This window comes from Thalassophryne amazonica, chromosome 13 (genome assembly GCF_902500255.1).
Source record: "Thalassophryne amazonica chromosome 13, fThaAma1.1, whole genome shotgun sequence".
NCBI classification, from domain to species: domain Eukaryota; kingdom Metazoa; phylum Chordata; class Actinopteri; order Batrachoidiformes; family Batrachoididae; genus Thalassophryne; species Thalassophryne amazonica.
Genome location: NC_047115.1, coordinates 5,349,957 through 5,370,187, shown reverse-complemented (window position 1 = coordinate 5,370,187; position 20,231 = coordinate 5,349,957). Strand labels below are relative to the sequence as shown.

The following is a 20,231-nucleotide window of genomic DNA, read 5'->3' as shown; positions in this document are numbered from 1 at the left end:
GTCCAATACTTTTCTAACAGACCTCGTACTTCCACAGTATGAAATCTTTACTGTGTTCATTCTCCCCAGAAAATTTACATATAGAAAGTTCACATCAGATGATGAAACAAACAAAACATTAGAAAATACAAATTATTAGACTGAAGAATGCATTATATGCACTATTTAAAGCTGGCATGACCAACCAGTCGATCGCGGGCTGAGTTCCAGTCGGTCACATGAAAAAAATAGAAACAAATCTGGACTCAGTGAGACAATTTAGTGCTGCTACAACCCCTGGCAATAATTATGGAATCACCGGCCTCGGAGGATGTTCATTCAGTTGTTTAATTTTGTAGAAAAAAAAGCAGATCACAGACATGACACAAAACTAAAGTCATTTTAAATGGCAACTTTCTGGCTTTAAGAAACATTATAAGAAATCAAGAAAAGAAATTGTGGCAGTCAGTAACGGTTACTTTTTTAGACCAAGCAGAGGAAATTCTGAGGAATAAACTATGGAATCACCCTGTAAATTTTCATCCCCAAAACTAACACCTGCATCAAATCAGATCTGCTCGTTAGTCTGCATCTAAAAAGGAGTGATCACACCTTGGAGAGCTGTTGCACCAAGTGGACTGACATGAATCATGGCTCCAACACGAGAGATGTCAACTGAAACAAAGGAGAGGATTATCAAACTCTTAAAAGAGGGTAAATCATCACGCAATGTTGCAAAAGATGTTGGTTGTTCACAGTCAGCTGTGTCTAAACTCTGAACCAAATACAAACAACATGGGAAGGTTGTTAAAGGCAAACATCCTGGTAGACCAAGGAAGACATCAAAGCATCAAGACAGAAAACTTAAAGCAATATGTCTCAAAAATCGAAAATGCACAACAAAACAAATGAGGAACGAATGGGAGGAAACTGGAGTCAATGTCTGTGACCAAACTGTAAGAATCCGCCTAAAGGAAATGGGATTTACATACAGAAAAGCTAAACGAAAGCCATCATTAACACCTAAACAGAAAAAAACAAGGTTACAATGGGCTAAGGAAAAGCAATCGTGGACTGTGGATGACTGGATGAAAGTCATATTCAGTGATGAATCTCGAATCTGCATTGGGCAAGGTGATGATGCTGGAACTTTTGTTTGGTGCCGTTCCAATGAGATTTATAAAGATGACTGCCTGAAGAGAACATGTCAATTTCCACAGTCATTGATGATATGGGGCTGCATGTCAGGTAAAGGCACTGGGGAGATGGCTGTCATTACATCATCAATAAATGCACAAGTTTACGTTGATATTTTGGACACTTTTCTTATCCCATCAACTGAAAGGATGTTTGGGGATGATGAAATCATTTTTCAAGATGATAATGCATCTTGCCATAGAGCAAAAACTGTGAAAACATTCCTTGCAAAAAGACACATAGGGTCAATGTCATGGCCTGCAAATAGTCCGGATCTTAATCCAATTGAAAATCTTTGTGGAAGTTGAAGAAAATGGTCCATGACAAGGCTCCAACCTGCAAAGCTGATCTGGCAACAGCAATCAGAGAAAGTTGGAGCCAGATTGATGAAGAGTACTGTTTGTCACTCATTAAGTCCATGCCTCAGAGACTGCAAGCTGTTATAAAAGCCAGAGGTGGTGCAACAAAATACTAGTGATGTGTTGGCGCGTTCTTTTGTTTTTCAAGATTCCATAATTTTTTCCTCAGAATTGAGTGATTCCATATTTTTTTTTCCCCTCTGCTTGGTCTAAAAAAGCAACCATTACTGACTGCCACAATTTTTTTTTCCCTGATTTCTTATAGTGTTTCTTAAAGCCAGAAAGTTGCCATTTGAAATGACTTTAGTTGTGTCATGTCTGTGATCTGCTTTTTTTCTACAAAATTAAACAACTGAATGAACATCCTCCGAGGCCGGTGATTCCATAATTTTTGCCAGGGGTTGTATAATGGATTGATGCGGAAGGTGGCAGTAATGCCTCCTCAACTCGCATGGAAAAGGAGGCGCAGGCGAGTTAAGAGGAACACACAAAAGGAAAAAAACAAAAAACAAAACAAACAACAACAAAAACAAAACATAAAAAGTATAAAGAGTATTGCTTTTGGGTCGCTTTTGTCAGTTCAAAGTCCAAGAATCAACAGAAGAAAGTTTATTTGTATTTCTAAACACATGGAGGGTGTTTTTTAACTCACTTTTTGTCCCTCCCACAATGTTAGTCTTCTCTCCTACAGCATCAATAACAACTGCATACACATACAAATTCTGTATTGTCATTGTCATCAGTACGACAAAAGTTAAGGTGCAGCTTTTCAGTGCAAATATAAACCTGAGTAAATTACACGCAGACTTGAAAGGTCTGGAGAAGAAAAGAGAAATAAACATAAATGTACAAACCACAGACTAAATTAAAACAAAAATAACCTGGAAATGTTCACCACAGAAGTAAAAACCTGGATTTCTGGGAATTCCCGAAAAACCTCCATCAATGACACTGCCAGGGTCTTCAAACTCACAGCGAACATTCTTGGGGCATAGACCTTGTACAAGTTCAAAGATGGCTAATCTTGACCTATTCTAAGGAGTCAAAAGGTCACATTGTTTCTCCACACTCTGCCATTGGTGACATGCTCATATGGCTGAGGGTATTTTCGCATTGCATTATAGTTATAATGTGGTAAGTCAAACTGATGTGTTGAATAGAACAAACGCCATTTATATAGCACAGGTGTGGCAATATGACCTTGGTGTAGCTATCAATAAAGAAGGCTGGGACACAATTTGGGATCGTACAAAAAAATGTCTGTGTATAACCGTGCAGGAAAGCTACAATTCAAAAGTCTGCACTGTGTGCAAATTTCTTCCCCCAAAAGAGATATCATCAACTCTCACCTTTGTGTTTGAAATGCAAGACTGCTATAGAAACTGATACACACCGTGTCATGTTTAAAAATTCAATCCTAAAGAAACATTGAAGGTGTTTCCTATGGAACGTCTCAGTTCCATTTTAAGAGGTACACAGCAGCATCTTTTATAAAATATGGCAACCCCTTCTTGATCACCTTCCCAGCGACCTTGTTTTATATATTGCATAAAGGTAGCCCACACTGTGTTTGTATCCAAGTCATAAGGTGTTAAATGTCTTCCTTTGACAGGATTGTAACACAAATGACAATGTATATGATGCAAAGTGTATTGATGCAACCCCATGTACTTTATTTGGTAAGATCTGTGATTTGTTTGTTTATTCAGTTAATGCAAAATTCAGTGCTATAATAATAATAATAATAAATCAATCCTACTGGATGGACATTTTACAGGATATGGAAAAGATACTTCGACTGTCTTTGAAATTGGAATCTATTGCTACTGTTGGGACATCCAAGCCAGGACATCACTGTCATCACCACTTTAAAAAGACTATGACAGGGGTCACCAACCCTGTTCCTGCATGTTTTCCACATCTACCTACCAAAGTCACACCTGATTCTTTAAAAGTGGTGTTTTACAGCTCTTGCCTGGCTGAGCACACCTGCCTGGGAGTGGAACAGGGAGAGTTAGAATACATGCAGGGCAGGTGCCCTCCGGGAACAGGGATGGTGACCCCTGCTCTATGATATCCTTGCATATGATTTAAGCAAAAATATTTTCATGTCTTGGATAAATGATAAACCTCATACTGAAACAATTTGGCGCAAAAACCTTATGGAATGCTTTCCTCTGGAATATTTGACATGCTTTCTTCATTCCTCAAGGGGACCGTTTAAGAGAATTTGAACTCCATATCTGCATTTCACTAACTTTTCAGTCACTTCAATCCTTTCATATTTCATCAATGACTGAAAATCTTTGGTGGTTATTTACAGTAAAGTCACAGCTGGCTTCACTTGTTACTGCTTGATGACTTGATTTTTGTTTTATCTTTGTATAGGTCTGTGCTGTGTACCTTATTTTGGACCAGGCTATTTCCTTATTTTGTTTTTCTTTTAACAGACTGGGAGCTGTGCCATGCCATGTGTTACATAAAAGTGTATTATAATTTTATAAAAACAACTGAGAAAAAGAAACTTTACTGGGATGATTCTTATTAGATTCAATCAGTTGTGATCTATGCGTCAACAAGGTGCACAGTGGATTCATCAGGATGCCTTTTGAGGAAATAAACGTGGGAAAGCTGTACTCCACAGCCCCACATGAGGCTGTTTTTAACAGGCTGCATTCACAATGTGCACACGCAACTACAACCCTTCCATTCAGTGTGATTTGTACCATGAAGGCATCAAAATAAACAGTCATCCCTTTAAAAACAAGTCACCATGACAAAACCACACTCGTGTAAACTTTGCAATTAATCCACGGCTCTTGTGTGCTGTGATCTGTTGCACCACTATCACAAAACAAAACAAAAACTCTCCCAGGATTTGCGTCAATCTCAGAAATGGCTGAGATTGTCTTTAAAAATGTAAAAAAAATTCAGAAAACATGGAAAATTCTCAACTGATAATCAAATTTGAGGCCTCTGAATCATAATCGAATTGAATCGTGAAGTGCCTGAAGATTCCCACCCCTGTAAATCAATGGCCAAAGGTCAACACGCGAGATCTTTCATCGAGTGGATCCAGAGTACAATGAATTACTTTAACACTTGATATGAGAACGTCTACTTCAGTTGATGGAACAAATCACTGGATAAATATAAATAATATAATAAATATAAATATCTGATCCCGGATAAGCGGTTGAAGATGAGTGATGTTGTTAGGTTTTTCCTTCAAAGTGTTGTATAAATAGGATTTAGATTATTAATGCTGTCCCACAGGAGGAATACTCACTGGTACGACACTGAACTCCACCTTCTCATTGAGCTCCAGTTTCTTCTTTTCAATGACCTCGGACATGTGGAAGTAGAGCTGGGGGTTCTGAGAACACTTGATGAGTCCTGAGTCCTCTGAGAACTCGATCACAATACCCTGACAACACAGAATATCAGCTCTGAGTTTGGCTCAGTTCAAACATCTGCTTGAACCCATGTGTGAATATGAAACAAGATCATCTAACAAATACTAAAACTGATCAGCTTCTGAATGAAGACAGCGCGGATTATCTGAAGGCTTACATGTCGGCGTTGCTCAGTGGATTCTTGAAAGGAGTCAGGCAGAATTTCAATGTAGGTCGCTCGTTCCTCTTTTGTTTCCCGATGGGTTGCGATGTTGAAGCGCACCTTGACAGAAAGTATTTGATGTCAATCAACAATCAGAATTCTGATGGAAAATTAAGATTTCCTCTGCTGCCCTCACCTCGTCGCCGTCCAGCATGGTGGCGGTCGTCAACAGGTCCTTCACACCAAAGGGAAGGTGTTTTTGCTGACCGCTGACTGTCATGACAACACGGCCTGTCTCACATTCCGACCTTGCTTCTTCGACGACTTCAGTTCCATCCCCAGCTGGATCAATCCTCTTTTCTTTTTCTTCGCCCATTCCCTCAGCTCCATGTTTTATTTCCCCTTGTTCCTCTTCTTCAGTTTTTATCTCAACTTTCACTTTCACCTGAAAAACAACACATAAAAAAGGCTTAGTTAACTTTTTGAATGCCCAAACATTTGTGGTGTCAGAGTCAATCGTGGGCATGGGTCAGCCTCCAGTTTCAACGCATACTGATCTGAACAAGTCACGTCATCATCATCATACCGGTCCTGCAGTACATTATTATTTATGACTCGTCAAAGACAGAAAGTGCCCGAATTCCTCATGTTGTAGGGTGTCAGTCCTTTAAAACGTTGTACATATTAAATGAGGTGACATTTCAATTCAATTTATTTCATTTATATAGAGTCAAATCACGACAAAGCTGCTTCAAGGCGCTTCACACAAACAAGGTCTAACCTTACCAACCCCCAGAGCAAGAACACAGGGGACAGTGGGAAGAAAACACTCAACAGGGTCCATACACATCGACTGACATAAACACTGACTTTAATCTTCTTCAAACAATGTTTGAAATGTGCATTCAGTGAGCCCAAAGGTGTCATGAAGCAGTGTTTCATATCGCCTCACAAGCACACAAGGTCAAACCAAAGGAATAGCTCGGGCAGACGAAGCAGTCAGCCTCTCAGATGAAGCTCTGCCCAGAAGAAGAAAAAGTTGCACTTCCTTAACTGGTCATGTGAGGCAGGTGCCAAAAGTGAGCAGGTCCTCATTGAAGCCCACAGTAAAATGTAGAACATTTCAGCAGAAATAAACATGTTTACAGCCTGGAAGAAAAAAAAAAAAGCACCCTCCTAACTGTAGGGGGTGAATTTGTTTTTCAAATTTCTGAGTTAAAGATGTTTTAAGTAATAAAGGTAGGGATAATTAGGGGAGTGGTCACTTTGAGTGACAGCAGCTGAGCTGTACCTCGTAGCATTTTTAGCTTGTTGTCCGCTCAATGCGTCTGCTGACTGTTGTAAATGTCCTACAGAATCAGCTAAAACATCTCTGCTGCAATGTTCACACAGAGTGAAATTCTCCTTGGGTTTCATGTTGTATGCTAGTCAGTGACGTGCCGTCAGGTGAGGCACGTGAGGCTGTGCCTCACCTATCATCATGGAAGGAAAAAAAAAAGTAAAATGAAAAAATAAATTAAATGGTTATATTTAGCCAGTGATTTGCACTATGAAGTTATTTTTCTTTTAACTTCACCAGTTTTAGATTATTTTTCACATTTGCCGTTTAAGTACTGAGAAGAGACGTGCGGTGAGGCAGCAGCCCGCCGTGCCTAACCTTGGATTGCGCAATCACTGGGCGAATTGCTGGCACACTGTGCAGTCAGAATGTCTCACTGTCTCTCTGTATGTCACTATTAAAATGGATAAACACTTTGGTTATATGAACTTAAATCCCATAGTTTAGGGCTCCTTCACATACAGTGCGAACTTGGTCGAATTGCACGTGAAGCAGGAATCATATGCAAAAAGTGTAAAATTGTAGCTGCCTCCAACGCCTCGTACACCTGATGCTCTCTTTCCTGGACATGGCTAAGTACTGCAGGCACTGGATGACTGAGTATACTGCTATGGACTCGGCCCTGATTGTCCCCAGCAATGTTGAGTGGACAGAGACAATGCAGACTGCCTTCAGGATCTTCAAGAGGTGCTACTTTCAGCAACAACGCTTTGATTATCATCAGCCATTCCATCTTCGTGTAATTGAAAATGACAAGAACAATGGTGCAGGAACATAGGTCACACTGCCATCCTGCTGCCTATTACTCTATAGGGCTTTCCTCAGTGGTCCTTAGAATGCCTAGCTGTTTGACTGAAGACTCAGCACCCACTGTACTGGCTCATGATTGTGTAGTACATGTACCATATCATGCAGTCTTGCACATACTGAACATTGCTGCTACTCAGCACATAACAGCAACAAGGCCCAAAGGATATGACACTATCATTCTTTCAAGACCTCATATTTCCTTTGAATCAAGCAACTCCAGTTCCAGTGGAGGAGGCGGCTAAATATCATGATCATGTTGTCATCACTGAAACAAATACATCTCTGAGACCAGACATGCAACAGACACCAATTGTAAATGCAGACATGATTCTATACACTGATGTTGTTGCTCACAGACCCAGTGATGATACACATCTGGCTAAATATGTGGTTGCAAATAACTGGAAAGTTCTCGTACATCAGCAGGAGCAGCAGAGTAGCATGCTCTTACTCGAACCTGTGTTCTGGCTGCAGGGGAAGTAGCAAACATTTATGCTGATTCCAGATATGCACTTGGTGTTGCCCATGCCACAGGCCTGCTGTGGACAAATGACGGGGTTTCTAACTTCTGCTGGAAAACCTATCCAACATCATATCGTGGTAGCTGAGTTAGTGGAAGCTGTTACATTACCATTGCAATTAGCAATTATTAACAACTGCTCATTTTTAAATCCTTGCCGTAGCTAAAGAGAAACCCCTCTGGCACTTTGCGCTACAGTTGTACCTCCGTCAGATCAGCCAGCGGAGCCCCCCTCCCCATCTCATTAGCGTCTCATTCACCACAGACACCAGACGATCTTGGCTGCACGTGATGGAATTACCTCCCACAAAGAAAATAAAAAAGTTAAAATGACTCAGTTCTCTGTGTGGAGCAGAGACTTCATGTGACACCGTGCGCTCCCTGGTTGATGTGCTCATCAGGAAAAAAGCATTTACAATATGGATTTAATTAAAAGTTAAAATCTTTCTGTCTAACAGATTTCTGTGTAAATATTTCATGTTACAATGTGGAGACCTGTGGCTTATAAACAAAACCAGCCTATTTCTGTACAATTTATTTTTTCTTTTTAATATTGGTGGGTGTGGCTTATATTCAGGTGCGCTCTATATTTTGGAAATTACCATAGTTTTGACATAAACCTTCAAAACGTGTATAAAGTGAAATGTTGATCCAGAATCCAGATTTGGATCACCTCCACAATTTAACGGCGTCTTTCATGGCCTAATATGCATCTGTTGTGAAAATTTGGTGACAATCCATGAAGTACTGTTGAGCTAAGAGTTTACATACCCTGGCAGAATTTTTATTTTTTTGGCCATTTTTCAGAGAATATGAATGACAAAAACTTTTTTTTTCACTCATGGTTAGTGGTTGGGTGAAGTCATTTATTGTCAAACAACTGTGTTTCCTCTTTTTAAATCATAATGACAACACAAACTACCCAAATGAACCTGATCAAAAGTTTACATACCCCTGTTCTTAATACCGTGTGTTGCCCCCTTTAACATCAACGACAGCTTGGAGACTTCTGTGGTGGTTGTGGACGAGGCTCTCTGGTGGTGAAGCTGCCACTGAATATGTTTCGGACTTTATTTACATAATTTACATCGGTCGTTTCAGAGAAACAGCGAACCTCCCACACACACACATATATATATATACACATGCACGCGCGCACCCAACCTTTCTGCTCGGGAGCGCGCGTTGGAAGAAGAGGAGAGGGGCAGGCGGCAGCGTGAACGCGCTCCTCCCCGTGTCAGCTGCTCTGTGGAGTGACAGCCAGCTGTGCGGCTACAACCACAACAACTGTCTCTTGGATTTGACATTTAAAACTGGAATGGTGTTGGCCTGCTCCTGCTGAAAAGGAAGAAGGAAACTACCATCCCTGGTTCTCAAGACCAGGCACCTAAGTGGCTCTACTCTACTCTTTTCTACTCTCCTATTTTACTCTTTCTTTTTAGATATTTAGATATACCTTTATATACTGGCACAGTTCCACCTTAGAATTGGAATATAATATATAAGATATACCTTACTGAATTTTCATGGAACATTCATTAAAAAAAAGAAATAAAATGGCGATTAACATGAGAAATTCCTGGATGAATCATAAAAATTCTGCATGGGTAGGAGATATGAAAGTGATCCATTTGTTCCAAATTTCATAGAAATGGTCCTTTTGAATCCTCAGAGTATGTTAATTTTTCCATTCTACAAATTTTAAATATGGCTTGAAACCAGTTTTCTAACTTTGGAGGTGCCGGGTTCAACCAAATTCTCCTAATTGCTTTCTTACTGGCCACTAAAAGTGCCTGTAACAGTTTCACGTCTCTCCTCCTTGGTATTGTTGACACAAGACTCAAGTATAAATGTTTAAAATCACCGGTCATTTGAGTTTTAAACACTGAAGTTAACACCTTATAAAAGTCAACCCAATACTGCTTCAGTTTGGGGCAGTCCCAGAATATGTAGTAATGGTTTGCTTATGTTGAGCTACATTGTCTCCAACACGCAGGGTTTGTATCTTTATATTTGCCCTGGTAGGGTGACCTAAAATATCTAATGACATTTTTCCAACAGTGTTCCCTCCACATCAGGGAGTTGGTGCAAGACCATTGGAAGCGGCATATTTTCTCCCAGGTTTCTGTAGTTATATTTATTCCCGCTTCACGTTCCCATTTGTCCTTTATATGTAAAGTGCTCCCATTTTTGGCCTGAAGCAACACATTATACAATTATTCGAGAAATAGATTTAGTTACAGATGTAGTGTATGACAAGCTTAAAATCCTGAAAAGGTCCATTTCAACTGGTGTCAGGTTTGTAACCCTACAATTCTTAATAAAATATGCACGCATCTGAAGGAACTTATCCAGTGAGTGTTTAGATTTTAAACTCTGAAAACTTTGCGGTGTGTTCTTATGAGTGAATAAAAGAAATGTTGTTGATCTCACAGGTCTTGACCACATTCTGGCGTATTTTTAGTGTGTGATTAATCCATAAATTCAACCCTGTAAGTTTATCTTTTAGGACCTTGTCTGCGATTGCAGCCTGCAGGGGGAAATTTGATGTTATGCCCATTTCTATTTTTTCCATTTGGCCTCATAATCCTGATTGCACCAATGGAACATAGGAATTAATTGTGAGGCATAGTAATAAAACCTTAAATTTGGGAGTGATGCCCCCCCTTCTGCTTATCTACTTGTAGTGAATTCTCGGTTTCCTACCCTGCCAAATGAAACAGGCAATCCATTTATCCCATTCCCTGAATTGTGTATCATCCACCTCAACCGACAAGGTCCAAAAAACATACAATAGACGTGGCAATATATTCATTTTACTGCATTTATCCTGGGGCAAAGCTCTCAATTTATTGATCGATCTACGTTCTGATCCTCACCTATGGTCATGAGATTTGGCTCATGACCGAAAGAACGAGAACGCAGGTACAAGCGGCCGAGATGAATTTCCTCCGCAGGGTGGCTGGGCACTCCCTTAGAGACAGGGTGAGGAGCTCGGAGTCGAGTCGCTGCTCCTCCACGTCGAAAGGAGTCAGTTGAGGTGGCTCGGGCATCTTTTCCGGATGCCCCCTGGAAGCCTCGCTGGAGAGGTGTTCCGGGCACGTCCCATTGGGAGGAGGCCCCGGGGAAGACCCAGGACACGCAGGAGGGACTACATCTCTCGGCTGGCCTGGGAACGCCTTGGGGTTCCCCCGGAGGAGCTGGGAGAGGTGTGTGTGGATCGGGAGGTCTGGGCGGCTTTGCTTGAGCTGCTGCCCCCGTGACCCGACTCCAGATAAAGTGGAAGAAAATGGATGGATGGATGCATTTATCCTTGCTTTCAAGTTTAGAAAGTGGATCAAATTCCATCTATGAAAGTTTTTTTTATTGTTGAAGATAGTGGTCCATAATTTATTTGTGCTAATTTCTAAAAGTCTTTTGTCATAATGATTCCCAAATATTTCAATGAGACCAATTCCCAATTGAGATGAAATCTGTCACGTCACGATTTGGGGACACTGAAGTTCAAAGTCATCACCTGCATTTTAGACACATTTACTCTGTAGCCTGACAGATTCCCAAAATTAGATAGTACGGCCATCAATTCAGGAAATTAATTTCCAGGCTCCCCTATAAAGAATATTATGTCATCTGCAAATACTGCCACTTTTTGCTCATCTCCAGCCACCGAAAATTCCTTTAATCACCTCACTCTGTCTTATTAATTGGACAAGAGGCTCTATAAAGAGGGCAAAAGAAGAGGGGAAATTGGGCATCCCTGCCTCGTACCTCTCTCCAAGACAAATGAGTTGGAGAGATCTCCATTTATCTTAATTCGGGCCTTCGGTTTATTATATAAGTTTTTTATTATTGTTACAAAATTGTCTTCAAATCTAAATCTTACTAGTACTTTATATAGAAAAGTCCACCTAACAGAGTCAAAACCCCTGGCAAAAATTATGGAATCACCGGCCTCGGAGGATGTTCATTCAGTTGTTTAATTTTGTAGAAAAAAAGCAGATCACAGACATGACACAAAACTAAAGTCATTTCAAATGGCAACTTTCTGGCTTTAAGAAACACTATAAAAAAAACAATCAGGAAAAAAAAAATTGTGGCAGTCAGTAACGGTTACTTTTTTAGACCAAGCAGAGGGAAAAAAATATGGACTCACTCAATTCTGAGTAAAAAATTATGGAATCATGAAAAACAAAAGAACGCTCCAACACATCACTAGTATTTTGTTGCACCACCTCTGGCTTTATAACAGCTTGCAGTCTCTGAGGCATGGACTTAATGAGTGACAAACAGTACTCTTCATCAATCTGGCTCCAACTTTCTCTGATTGCTGTTGCCAGATCAGCTTTGCATGTTGGAGCCTTGTCATGGACCATTTTCTTCAACTTCCACCAAAGATTTTCAATTGGATTAAGATCCGGACTATTTGCAGGCCATGACATTGACCCTATGTGTCTTTTTGCAAGGAATGTTTTCACAGTTTTTGCTCTATGGCAAGATGCATTATCATCTTGAAAAATGATTTCATCATCCCCAAACATCCTTTCAATTGATGGGATAAGAAAAGTGTCCAAAATATCAACGTAAACTTGTGCATTTATTAATGATGTAATGACAGCCATCTCCCCAGTGCCTTTACCTGACATGCAGCCCCATATCATCAATGACTGTGGAAATTTACATGTTCTCTTCAGGCAGTCATCTTTATAAATCTCATTGGAACGGCACCAAACAAAAGTTCCAGCATCATCACCTTGCCCAATGCAGATTCGAGATTCATCACTGAATATGACTTTCATCCAGTCATCCACAGTCCACGATTGCTTTTCTTTAGCCCATTGTAACCTTGTTTTTTTTTTGTTTAGGTGTTAATGATGGCTTTCATTTAGATTTTCTGTATGTAAATCCCATTTCCTTTAGGCGGTTTCTTACAGTTCGGTCACAGACGTTGACTCCAGTTTTCTCCCATTCGTTCCTCATTTGTTTTGTTGTGCATGTTTGATTTTTGAGACATACTGCTTTAAGGTTTCTGTCTTGACGCTTTGATGTCTTCCCTGGTCTACCAGTATGTTTGCCTTTAACAACCTTCCCATGTTGTTTGTATTTGGTCCCGAGTTTAGACACAGCTGACTGTGAACAACCAACATCTTTTGCAACATTGCGTGATGATTTACCCTCTTTTAAGAGTTTGATAATCCTCTCCTTTGTTTCAGTTGACATCTCTCATGTTGGAGCCATGATTCATGTCAGTCCACAGCTCTCCAAGGTGTGATCACTCCTTTTTAGATGCAGACTAACGACCAGATCTGATTTGATGCAGGTGTTAGTTTTGGGGATGAAAATTTACAGGGTGATTCCATAATTTATTCCTCAGAATTGAGTGATTCCATATTTTTTTCCCTCTGCTTGGTCTAAAAAAGTAACCGTTACTGACTGCCACAATTTTTTTTTCTTGATTTCTTATAGTGTTTCTTAAAGCCAGAAAGTTGCCATTTGAAATGACTTTAGTTTTGTGTCATGTCTGTGATCTGCTTTTTTTCTACAAAATTAAACAACTGAATGAACATCCTCCGAGGCCGGTGATTCCATAATTATTGCCAGGGGTTGTACATGTAGTGACCTCCTGATATTGTCCAAAGTCTGTCTCCTTTGATTAAAGCCTGTTTGGTCTAAATTGATCAAATCTGGTAATGTATTTTCTAGTCTTCGTGCCATGATAGAACACTAATAGGTTTGTAGTTACCACACCCCTACCCTCCTTTGGGATTACTGAAATGACCACATCTCTCCAGGATGGGGGAATTCCTCCTTTTTCTATAACACAATTAAATGCCTTTAATAAAAGAGGGGATAGTTCTTGTTTCATAGCCTTCTACCACTCTGCAGTGTAACCGTCTGATCCTGGGGATTTCCCTGTCTTTAATCTAGATATGGCCAGGTTCAGTTCTTTAATTGTTTTTGGTCATAATAATGTCTTGTTTTGAATATTTGTGAGTTTTGGTAGGTCTAGAGATTTTAAACATTCTTCAATCTGTGTCTCCTTTGGATCTTGAGATTCTGAGTATAGGGCACGGTAAAATACTTCAAAGCTATCCTGAATTTTCTCAAGTTTAGTTTCAATAGGTCTGGGGGTTCTTTATTTTGTAAATGGTATTTTCCATACTTTGTTTACGTAGTTTATATGCTAGTAGTTTTGCTGAATTCCCCCCATTTCATAATATTTTTGCTTCAAAAAAATAATTGTCTTCTGAGTTTCCTGCGTATTTCACCTTGTAATTTTTTTTTATTTCTTTTTTCCACATTGGAATTTGCTCTGGTACTATCTGCTTTTTGTAGCTGTTTTACTTTCCCCTGTAAGTCTGCTAATTTTCCCCCTTTAATTTCTTCAGATGAGATGTTATTGAAATAAGTTTGCCTCTCAGTACTGCTTTCAGCATGTCCCATAAGATTGTTTGTGGCACTTTTCCAGTATCATTTAGTTCCAAATACTCTTTAATTTCTTCTTTTAATTTGGCTTTAATTTTAGAATCATTCAAACTATTGGCGTTCAATTTCCATAATCCTTTCCGGGCCTTCTTTTCTAAGAAAATAGTAAGTGAGATTGGGCTGTGATCTTTGAGGTCAATTGTCTTTATACTACAATCTCTTACTCTAAATCTGTCAGCATCCAGCATAAAGACGTAGTCTAGTCTTGAATAAATGGTGTGTGAAGACAAGTAATGTGTGTAGCCTCTACTCTTCGGGTGCAAGTCCCTCCAAACATCCAGGATGCTCAACTCTTGCATCATTGACCAAACTTTTTTATTAGGTAATGAATTTGACCTGAGAGACACCCCTGATGTGTCTAGGTCTGGGTTCAATCTAATATTAAAGTCTCCTCCACAAATTACTATGCCCTGGGAGTTCAGCATGAGGTCAAAGATCCGTTTGTAAATTGGCCAATCACTAACCATAACCCTGGGGGGATGTATACATTTATAATGGTTATTTCAATTCCCTCTATTTTCCCTGTTATCTTAATAAACCTGCCCTCATCATCCTTTAATTCTGAGATATGCTCATAATTTATTGTAGTCAAAATTAGAATAGCCTCTCCTTTCCTATCACCTTGTTTAAACAAGGAGGAAAATACATACTTAAAGTCCTTTCTCCTCAGTTTTCCATGTTTAAGTTTGCTCAGATGAGTTTCTTGGAGGAGAGTGATCTGAGCCTTCTCCTTTTTTAACTTTGACAAAATTTTACTCCTCTTTATGGGATTTAAAACCCCATTAACATTAAAAGAAACAATTTCTAATGGTTCTCCTGACATGGATATTTAAAATAACATTAACAACACCTTTCCCTTCAAGAGTTGACTGTAATTGCAATGCAGAACAAAACAGAACTACATCAAACATTAGGAATAATAGTAATAAACTTTCAAATACCTAGGAATAACTTTGGACAATAAACCTTTGATCAGCACACCAAGGACATTCAAAAAAGAAGCCAACAAAGACTGTCAGCCATCCGCAAACTCAAAGGACTACACGTTGCACCCCACCTGCTGTTGTTACTTTACCAAAGTATCATTCAACCCATTATTCTGAACTGTTCCTCATGTTTCTTTACCATGCTTTCTGTCACAAACCGGGCCAAACTCACACGCATCACAAACATAGGTGCCAAACTCATCGGACTCTCAACACCTAACCTCACAGAATTGAACAAGAGATCCATTATTTGTATAGCAAACTCTATAGTACAAGACACCACTCATCCACTCCAGCCATTCATCATTCCACTTCCTTCAGGGCATAGATACAGAAGCATTAAGTTTAGGAGGGCTCGCCTCGGGAGGAGCCTGATCCCTGCAGCTATAGCAGCCCTTAACAGCAAGCCCCAGTCTGTCTACTATTGTATTGCTGCTTGTTACTGTTGTTATCAGTGTTATTGTAGATGTCTGTGTTATCTATCTTGTGCTGTGCGACTGTGATATTGTTGCTGTCTGTCCTGTGATGTGCTATTGCGTTTATTGCTTTGTCTGTCTTGTTAGGTACAATGTATTGTACAGTCGGTGAAGACAGATTTCCCTATGGGACAAATAAATCTAATCTAATCTAATAATAAGAAAAGAAAACGAAATGCTACTTTCCTTACTTCCAACCTTGTGGTCCATTTACCAACCTGATCCAAGGTTGAGGGATAGCCTCTACTCCCCGTTAGGGTTAGGGGGTCCCCCATTGCGACACTAAGTCCTCTTTTCTTTGTGTCCCTTTCCAATATCTTGACCAAGGTCTCTTATAATTACTATACTTAATATGACTTAAGTTTTCAATAACATGCAGCGCCTTTCTTGTCTATCAATTTCAACGTGCATTTTCTACTGGTGGTCGTCTAATTACTTGCAGTCTTTCCCTGTAGTTCGATTTCCTGGCTCTGTTCATCCATCTCCCCCGCACCAGTTGCCACGCTGCCTTCTGTATCCTTTCCATCAGCGTCGCTGGTTGCACAATAACTTTAATCGGCAGGCCCCGCTCCACGAGGTCCGCCGCCGACTCTTCCGCTGTCTTGTATGTTATTATGCCATCTTCAAAATACACTCTGAGGTGTGCTGGATGCAGGGTTTGGAACCATATGTTGTCTTTTAGGGCTTTTCGTGCCTAAACATACTGTTTTCTCTTGTGCAGAATTCCTAATAATCATGGTCAAAACTGATTTTGTTATTGTCTAGCATGAAGCCCTTCTTCTGCCAGACCAATTGAAGCACTTCTTCCTTCATTCTGTAACTCAAAAATCTAAAGAAGATGGATCTGGGATGTGATTCTGGCGAGAGTCGCGGTGCAAGAGCCCGGTGCAGTCTCTCTATTTGCAGGTCTTTTGATCTGGGAATGTTTAGATTTTCTCTGAGTAACTTCTCTATGAGGGGGATCATCATTTTTGGGTCCCCCCTCTGCTCCTTCTGGGATGCCATAAATTCTCACATTCTCGCTTCTCGAACAGCCTTCTTGATCCGTAAGTTTATCTTGCAGTCGCTCTTGTATTTTTAGCATTTCCGCTAGCACCTCGTTAATGTTCTGCAGTTTCTCCTCTGTTTCCACAGTCCTCGCCTCAGCATCATCCAGTATCGAGTTGGTGCTCTTAATTTCGTCTTGAATAATTTCAAGCTTTTGTTTGTTGTCTTGCCTAAATTCCTGTAGCTCCTTGAGAATTAGCTTTAGGCTCGCTGGTTCCCCCTCCTTGGCTGCTGTATTTTCAGCTAGGCTAGCAACAATGGGGCTAGTGTTAGCATCTTCATCGTGGTGCAAAACCTCCGTTTCTTTAACCATGACAAGGGCGGACTTCTTATGCTTTTGTTTCGTAGCTATCTCTTCCCCTTACGAGATGTTTATCGTAAAAAAACCAAAAAAAACAAATTAACTTTTGGTCAAGAGACTAAGAACAATGCTGCCATCCCTCTGTGACCCGGAAGTCCTTCTTGCTCTGTACTTTCTGGCTCAAAGTCTTCAGGGTGCATACTCACAAATAGGTATTGGTAAATTGTTAAGATGTGACGCATTACTATGTGTTAGCCTATAGGAGGTGTTTATGTACCCTGAAGAAGCTGTGAGGCAAGGAAGAGTGTGTGTGTGTGTGTGTGTGTGTCTGTAAGACATTTATAAAACGATGCAGAGAGAACCAGTCTTGATGTTTTCTATACTATTGCACGACTTTTGTTTACGTCATTTTGAATGAATTTGATGTTTTGTTTAACGGACTACATGCCAAGTAATTAATTATTCTAGATTGCTAACTTGGGTATGATTGCACTCAACACTCTGACCCTATGCAACACGTGTCTCAGCTAGGGCTCACTGTGAATTTCACAAAGAACTCCTTGACCCCACGCCAACAGGTGGTTTTTATTAGCATTGCGCTGGACTCACTGGTGATGACAGGTCACCCATCCCCGCAACGGCTGGACAACATTCTCACTCTGGTTTCCCGTGTTCACAAGAATGCCAGACTGACTTACAGTCTGCTCCTCCAGTTCATGGGGAAACTGACGGCAGTGTCAGCAGCCGTACCTCTGGGACTCCTGTCCTTGCACCCCTTACAAATATGGCTCAACAGTCTGGCTCTCAACCCCACACTGCATCAACACAGGACTGTGCATCTTTCAGCTCAGTCCCGTCTGTGGAGAAAGGGCAAAACTCTCCCTAACACATGGTGTTCCTAAGGCTTCTCTACCCTCCTGCCGTGAGGTCGTAACAGATGCATCACTTTCCGGCTGGGGTGCAGTGTGGAACCACAGAAAGATCAAGGGTGTCTGGAGCCCTCAGGAGAGGCTCCAGCACATCAATGGGACGTGCTGGCTCACCCTTTGCCAGCCCGTCTACTGTATGCATTTCCTCCTCTTCTGTTGACACCACTGACACTACACATAATATGTATGACCGATCACATAGTGTTACTGGTAGCCCTGTACTGGCCGGGCAAGACATGATTACCAGTGATTCTAATGCTCCTCAGCAGAGAGCCATGGCCTCTGCTGACAGGAGGGACCTTTTGTTGCAGTTGGATGGGAGCATTTGTCATCCTCACAAAGACTCCATGTTGAACTCTTGTGATCAAGCTGTCGTGCAGACTATACTGAAAGCCCATGCATTATCCACTAAGGCATTATACGACAACAGATGGAAGCCTTTTCCTGTTGGTGCAGTTTGTGGACCATGAGCATTGCTCTGTGCCAGTGCTGCTTAGCCATCTTCAAACATTGTTTAAGAGCAGTATTTCTGTCTCTACAATTAAAGTTTGTGTTGCTGCTGTCTCTGCTTGTCATATTATGGTGGATGACAATAGGGTCGCGCACCCTGATATGTCATTTTTTTAAGAGGTGCTCTTCAGCTTTGGCCTCCAAGGATTGTACATGTGCCATCCTGGGATCTTCCATTGGTCCTTAGGGACTTATACTGTTCATTGTTTAAGCCACTGGGCACCAGTGACCTCAGATGGTTGTCTATTAAGACTGCATTCCTCCTTGCCATTTCATCCGCAAAGCACGTTGGCGAGCTCCATGCCTTGTCAATTGCTTGCTGACAACTGCATGCACTGGAATTCTGATGGGTCAGGAGTTACTCGATGGCCAAACTCTCCCTTTTTACCAAAGACTGGTTTGCGCTTCCATGCTAACCACTCGGTTACCTTGGCTGTCTTTGCCCCACAACCTAGTGCAGAGACTAATTCTTGTCTGTTGTGTCCTGTTTGTGCAGTTAGATGTTACAGTGAATTGAGCGCTAAGTTCAGCAGAACTGACGCTCTGTCTGCTATTGGAGCCCCAGGAAGGTCAGCGCCTTGTCCAAGCAGTGGATTGTTGACGCTATATTGCAAGCTTACAGGAACATGGACAATCAACCTCCTCCAGTGAAATGTCAAATTACGAGGTCTGTTAGAAAAGTATCGGACCTTTTTATTTTTTTCAAAAACCATATGGATTTGAATCACGTGTGACTGCATCATCCAAGCTTGAACCTTTGTGCGCATGCGTGAGTTTTTTCACGCCTGACGGTTGCGTCATTCGCCTGTGAGCAGGCTTTGTGTGAGCACTGGTCCACCCCTCTTGTCGTTTTTTTATTGTGAATAAATGTCTGAACGATTTGGAGCTTTGCTGCATCAATTTTTTTCCAGAAACTGTGAGAGACCTCCAGGTGGACACCGTTCGGAAAATTAATATGGCTTTCAGGGACGCTTTTGTGGGGATTACACAGATTAAGGAGTGTTACTGCCGCTTTAAGGATGGCCCACAGCATCTGAGTGCGCGCTGCGCTCCGAGCGCCGATCGACAGGCTCACACCCGGCTGAAAAAACCAGATCATTTCCAACGTGAAGGCTTTGTTGATCCGGGACGTCGTCTGACTTTCACAAAACAGACCTAGTATACCTTACTTGTGGTGTTTCTGCTGCCTGACTCTGTTTTATTTCTCTCTCTGTTTGGTGTGGCGCCATCCAGAAGTGGGAGTGGGTGCCTTCTTTTGCAGGCCTCCCGTCCTGGACACAAGCATGGACTCCCAAAATTTCCTGCCTTGAGGCAACTTTGTTGTGATTTGGCACTACATAAATGAAATAAACTAAATTAAATCGTGCAGGCTTTGGGGAGGTGATGGTTTTGTGGTTAAGCAGTGGGCTTGAGACCAGAGGATCCTTGGTTCGAACTCCTGTCTGGTCGGAAAATCAATCAGGGCCCTTGGGCAAGATCCTTTATTCCCAAGTTGCTCCCAGTGTGTAGTGAGGGCCTTGCATGGCAACACCCTGACATCGAGGTGTATGTGCGTGTGAGACAATGCAAGGCCTTACTATAAAGTTCTTTGAGCTTTTGATATAGAAAGAAAAGTACTTTATAAATGCAGTCCATCTTGCCATTTGTCCAGGACAGATACAGTCTGTGGCCATGCTGCTAAGTCAACAAGCACTTTGTTTCAACAGGACACTTTAAAGTAAAAAATAAAATAAAATA

General features: G+C 41.1%; 1 protein-coding gene across 3 annotated transcripts in view; it reads right to left on the bottom strand.

Annotated features, from left to right (window-relative positions):
* The window catches only part of si:dkeyp-121d4.3, a 183,855-nt gene that overhangs the window by 78,114 nt on the left and 85,510 nt on the right, over positions 1–20,231 (bottom strand). For all 3 annotated transcript variants that reach the window (XM_034185486.1, XM_034185485.1, XM_034185484.1), the window contains exons 14-16: positions 5,290–5,538; positions 5,109–5,213; positions 4,825–4,962 (exon numbers count right to left, since the gene is read on the bottom strand). In XM_034185486.1, coding sequence (XP_034041377.1) covers positions 4,825–4,962; positions 5,109–5,213; positions 5,290–5,538 — 492 coding nt within the window. The remainder of the gene's footprint in view (positions 1–4,824; positions 4,963–5,108; positions 5,214–5,289; positions 5,539–20,231) is intronic.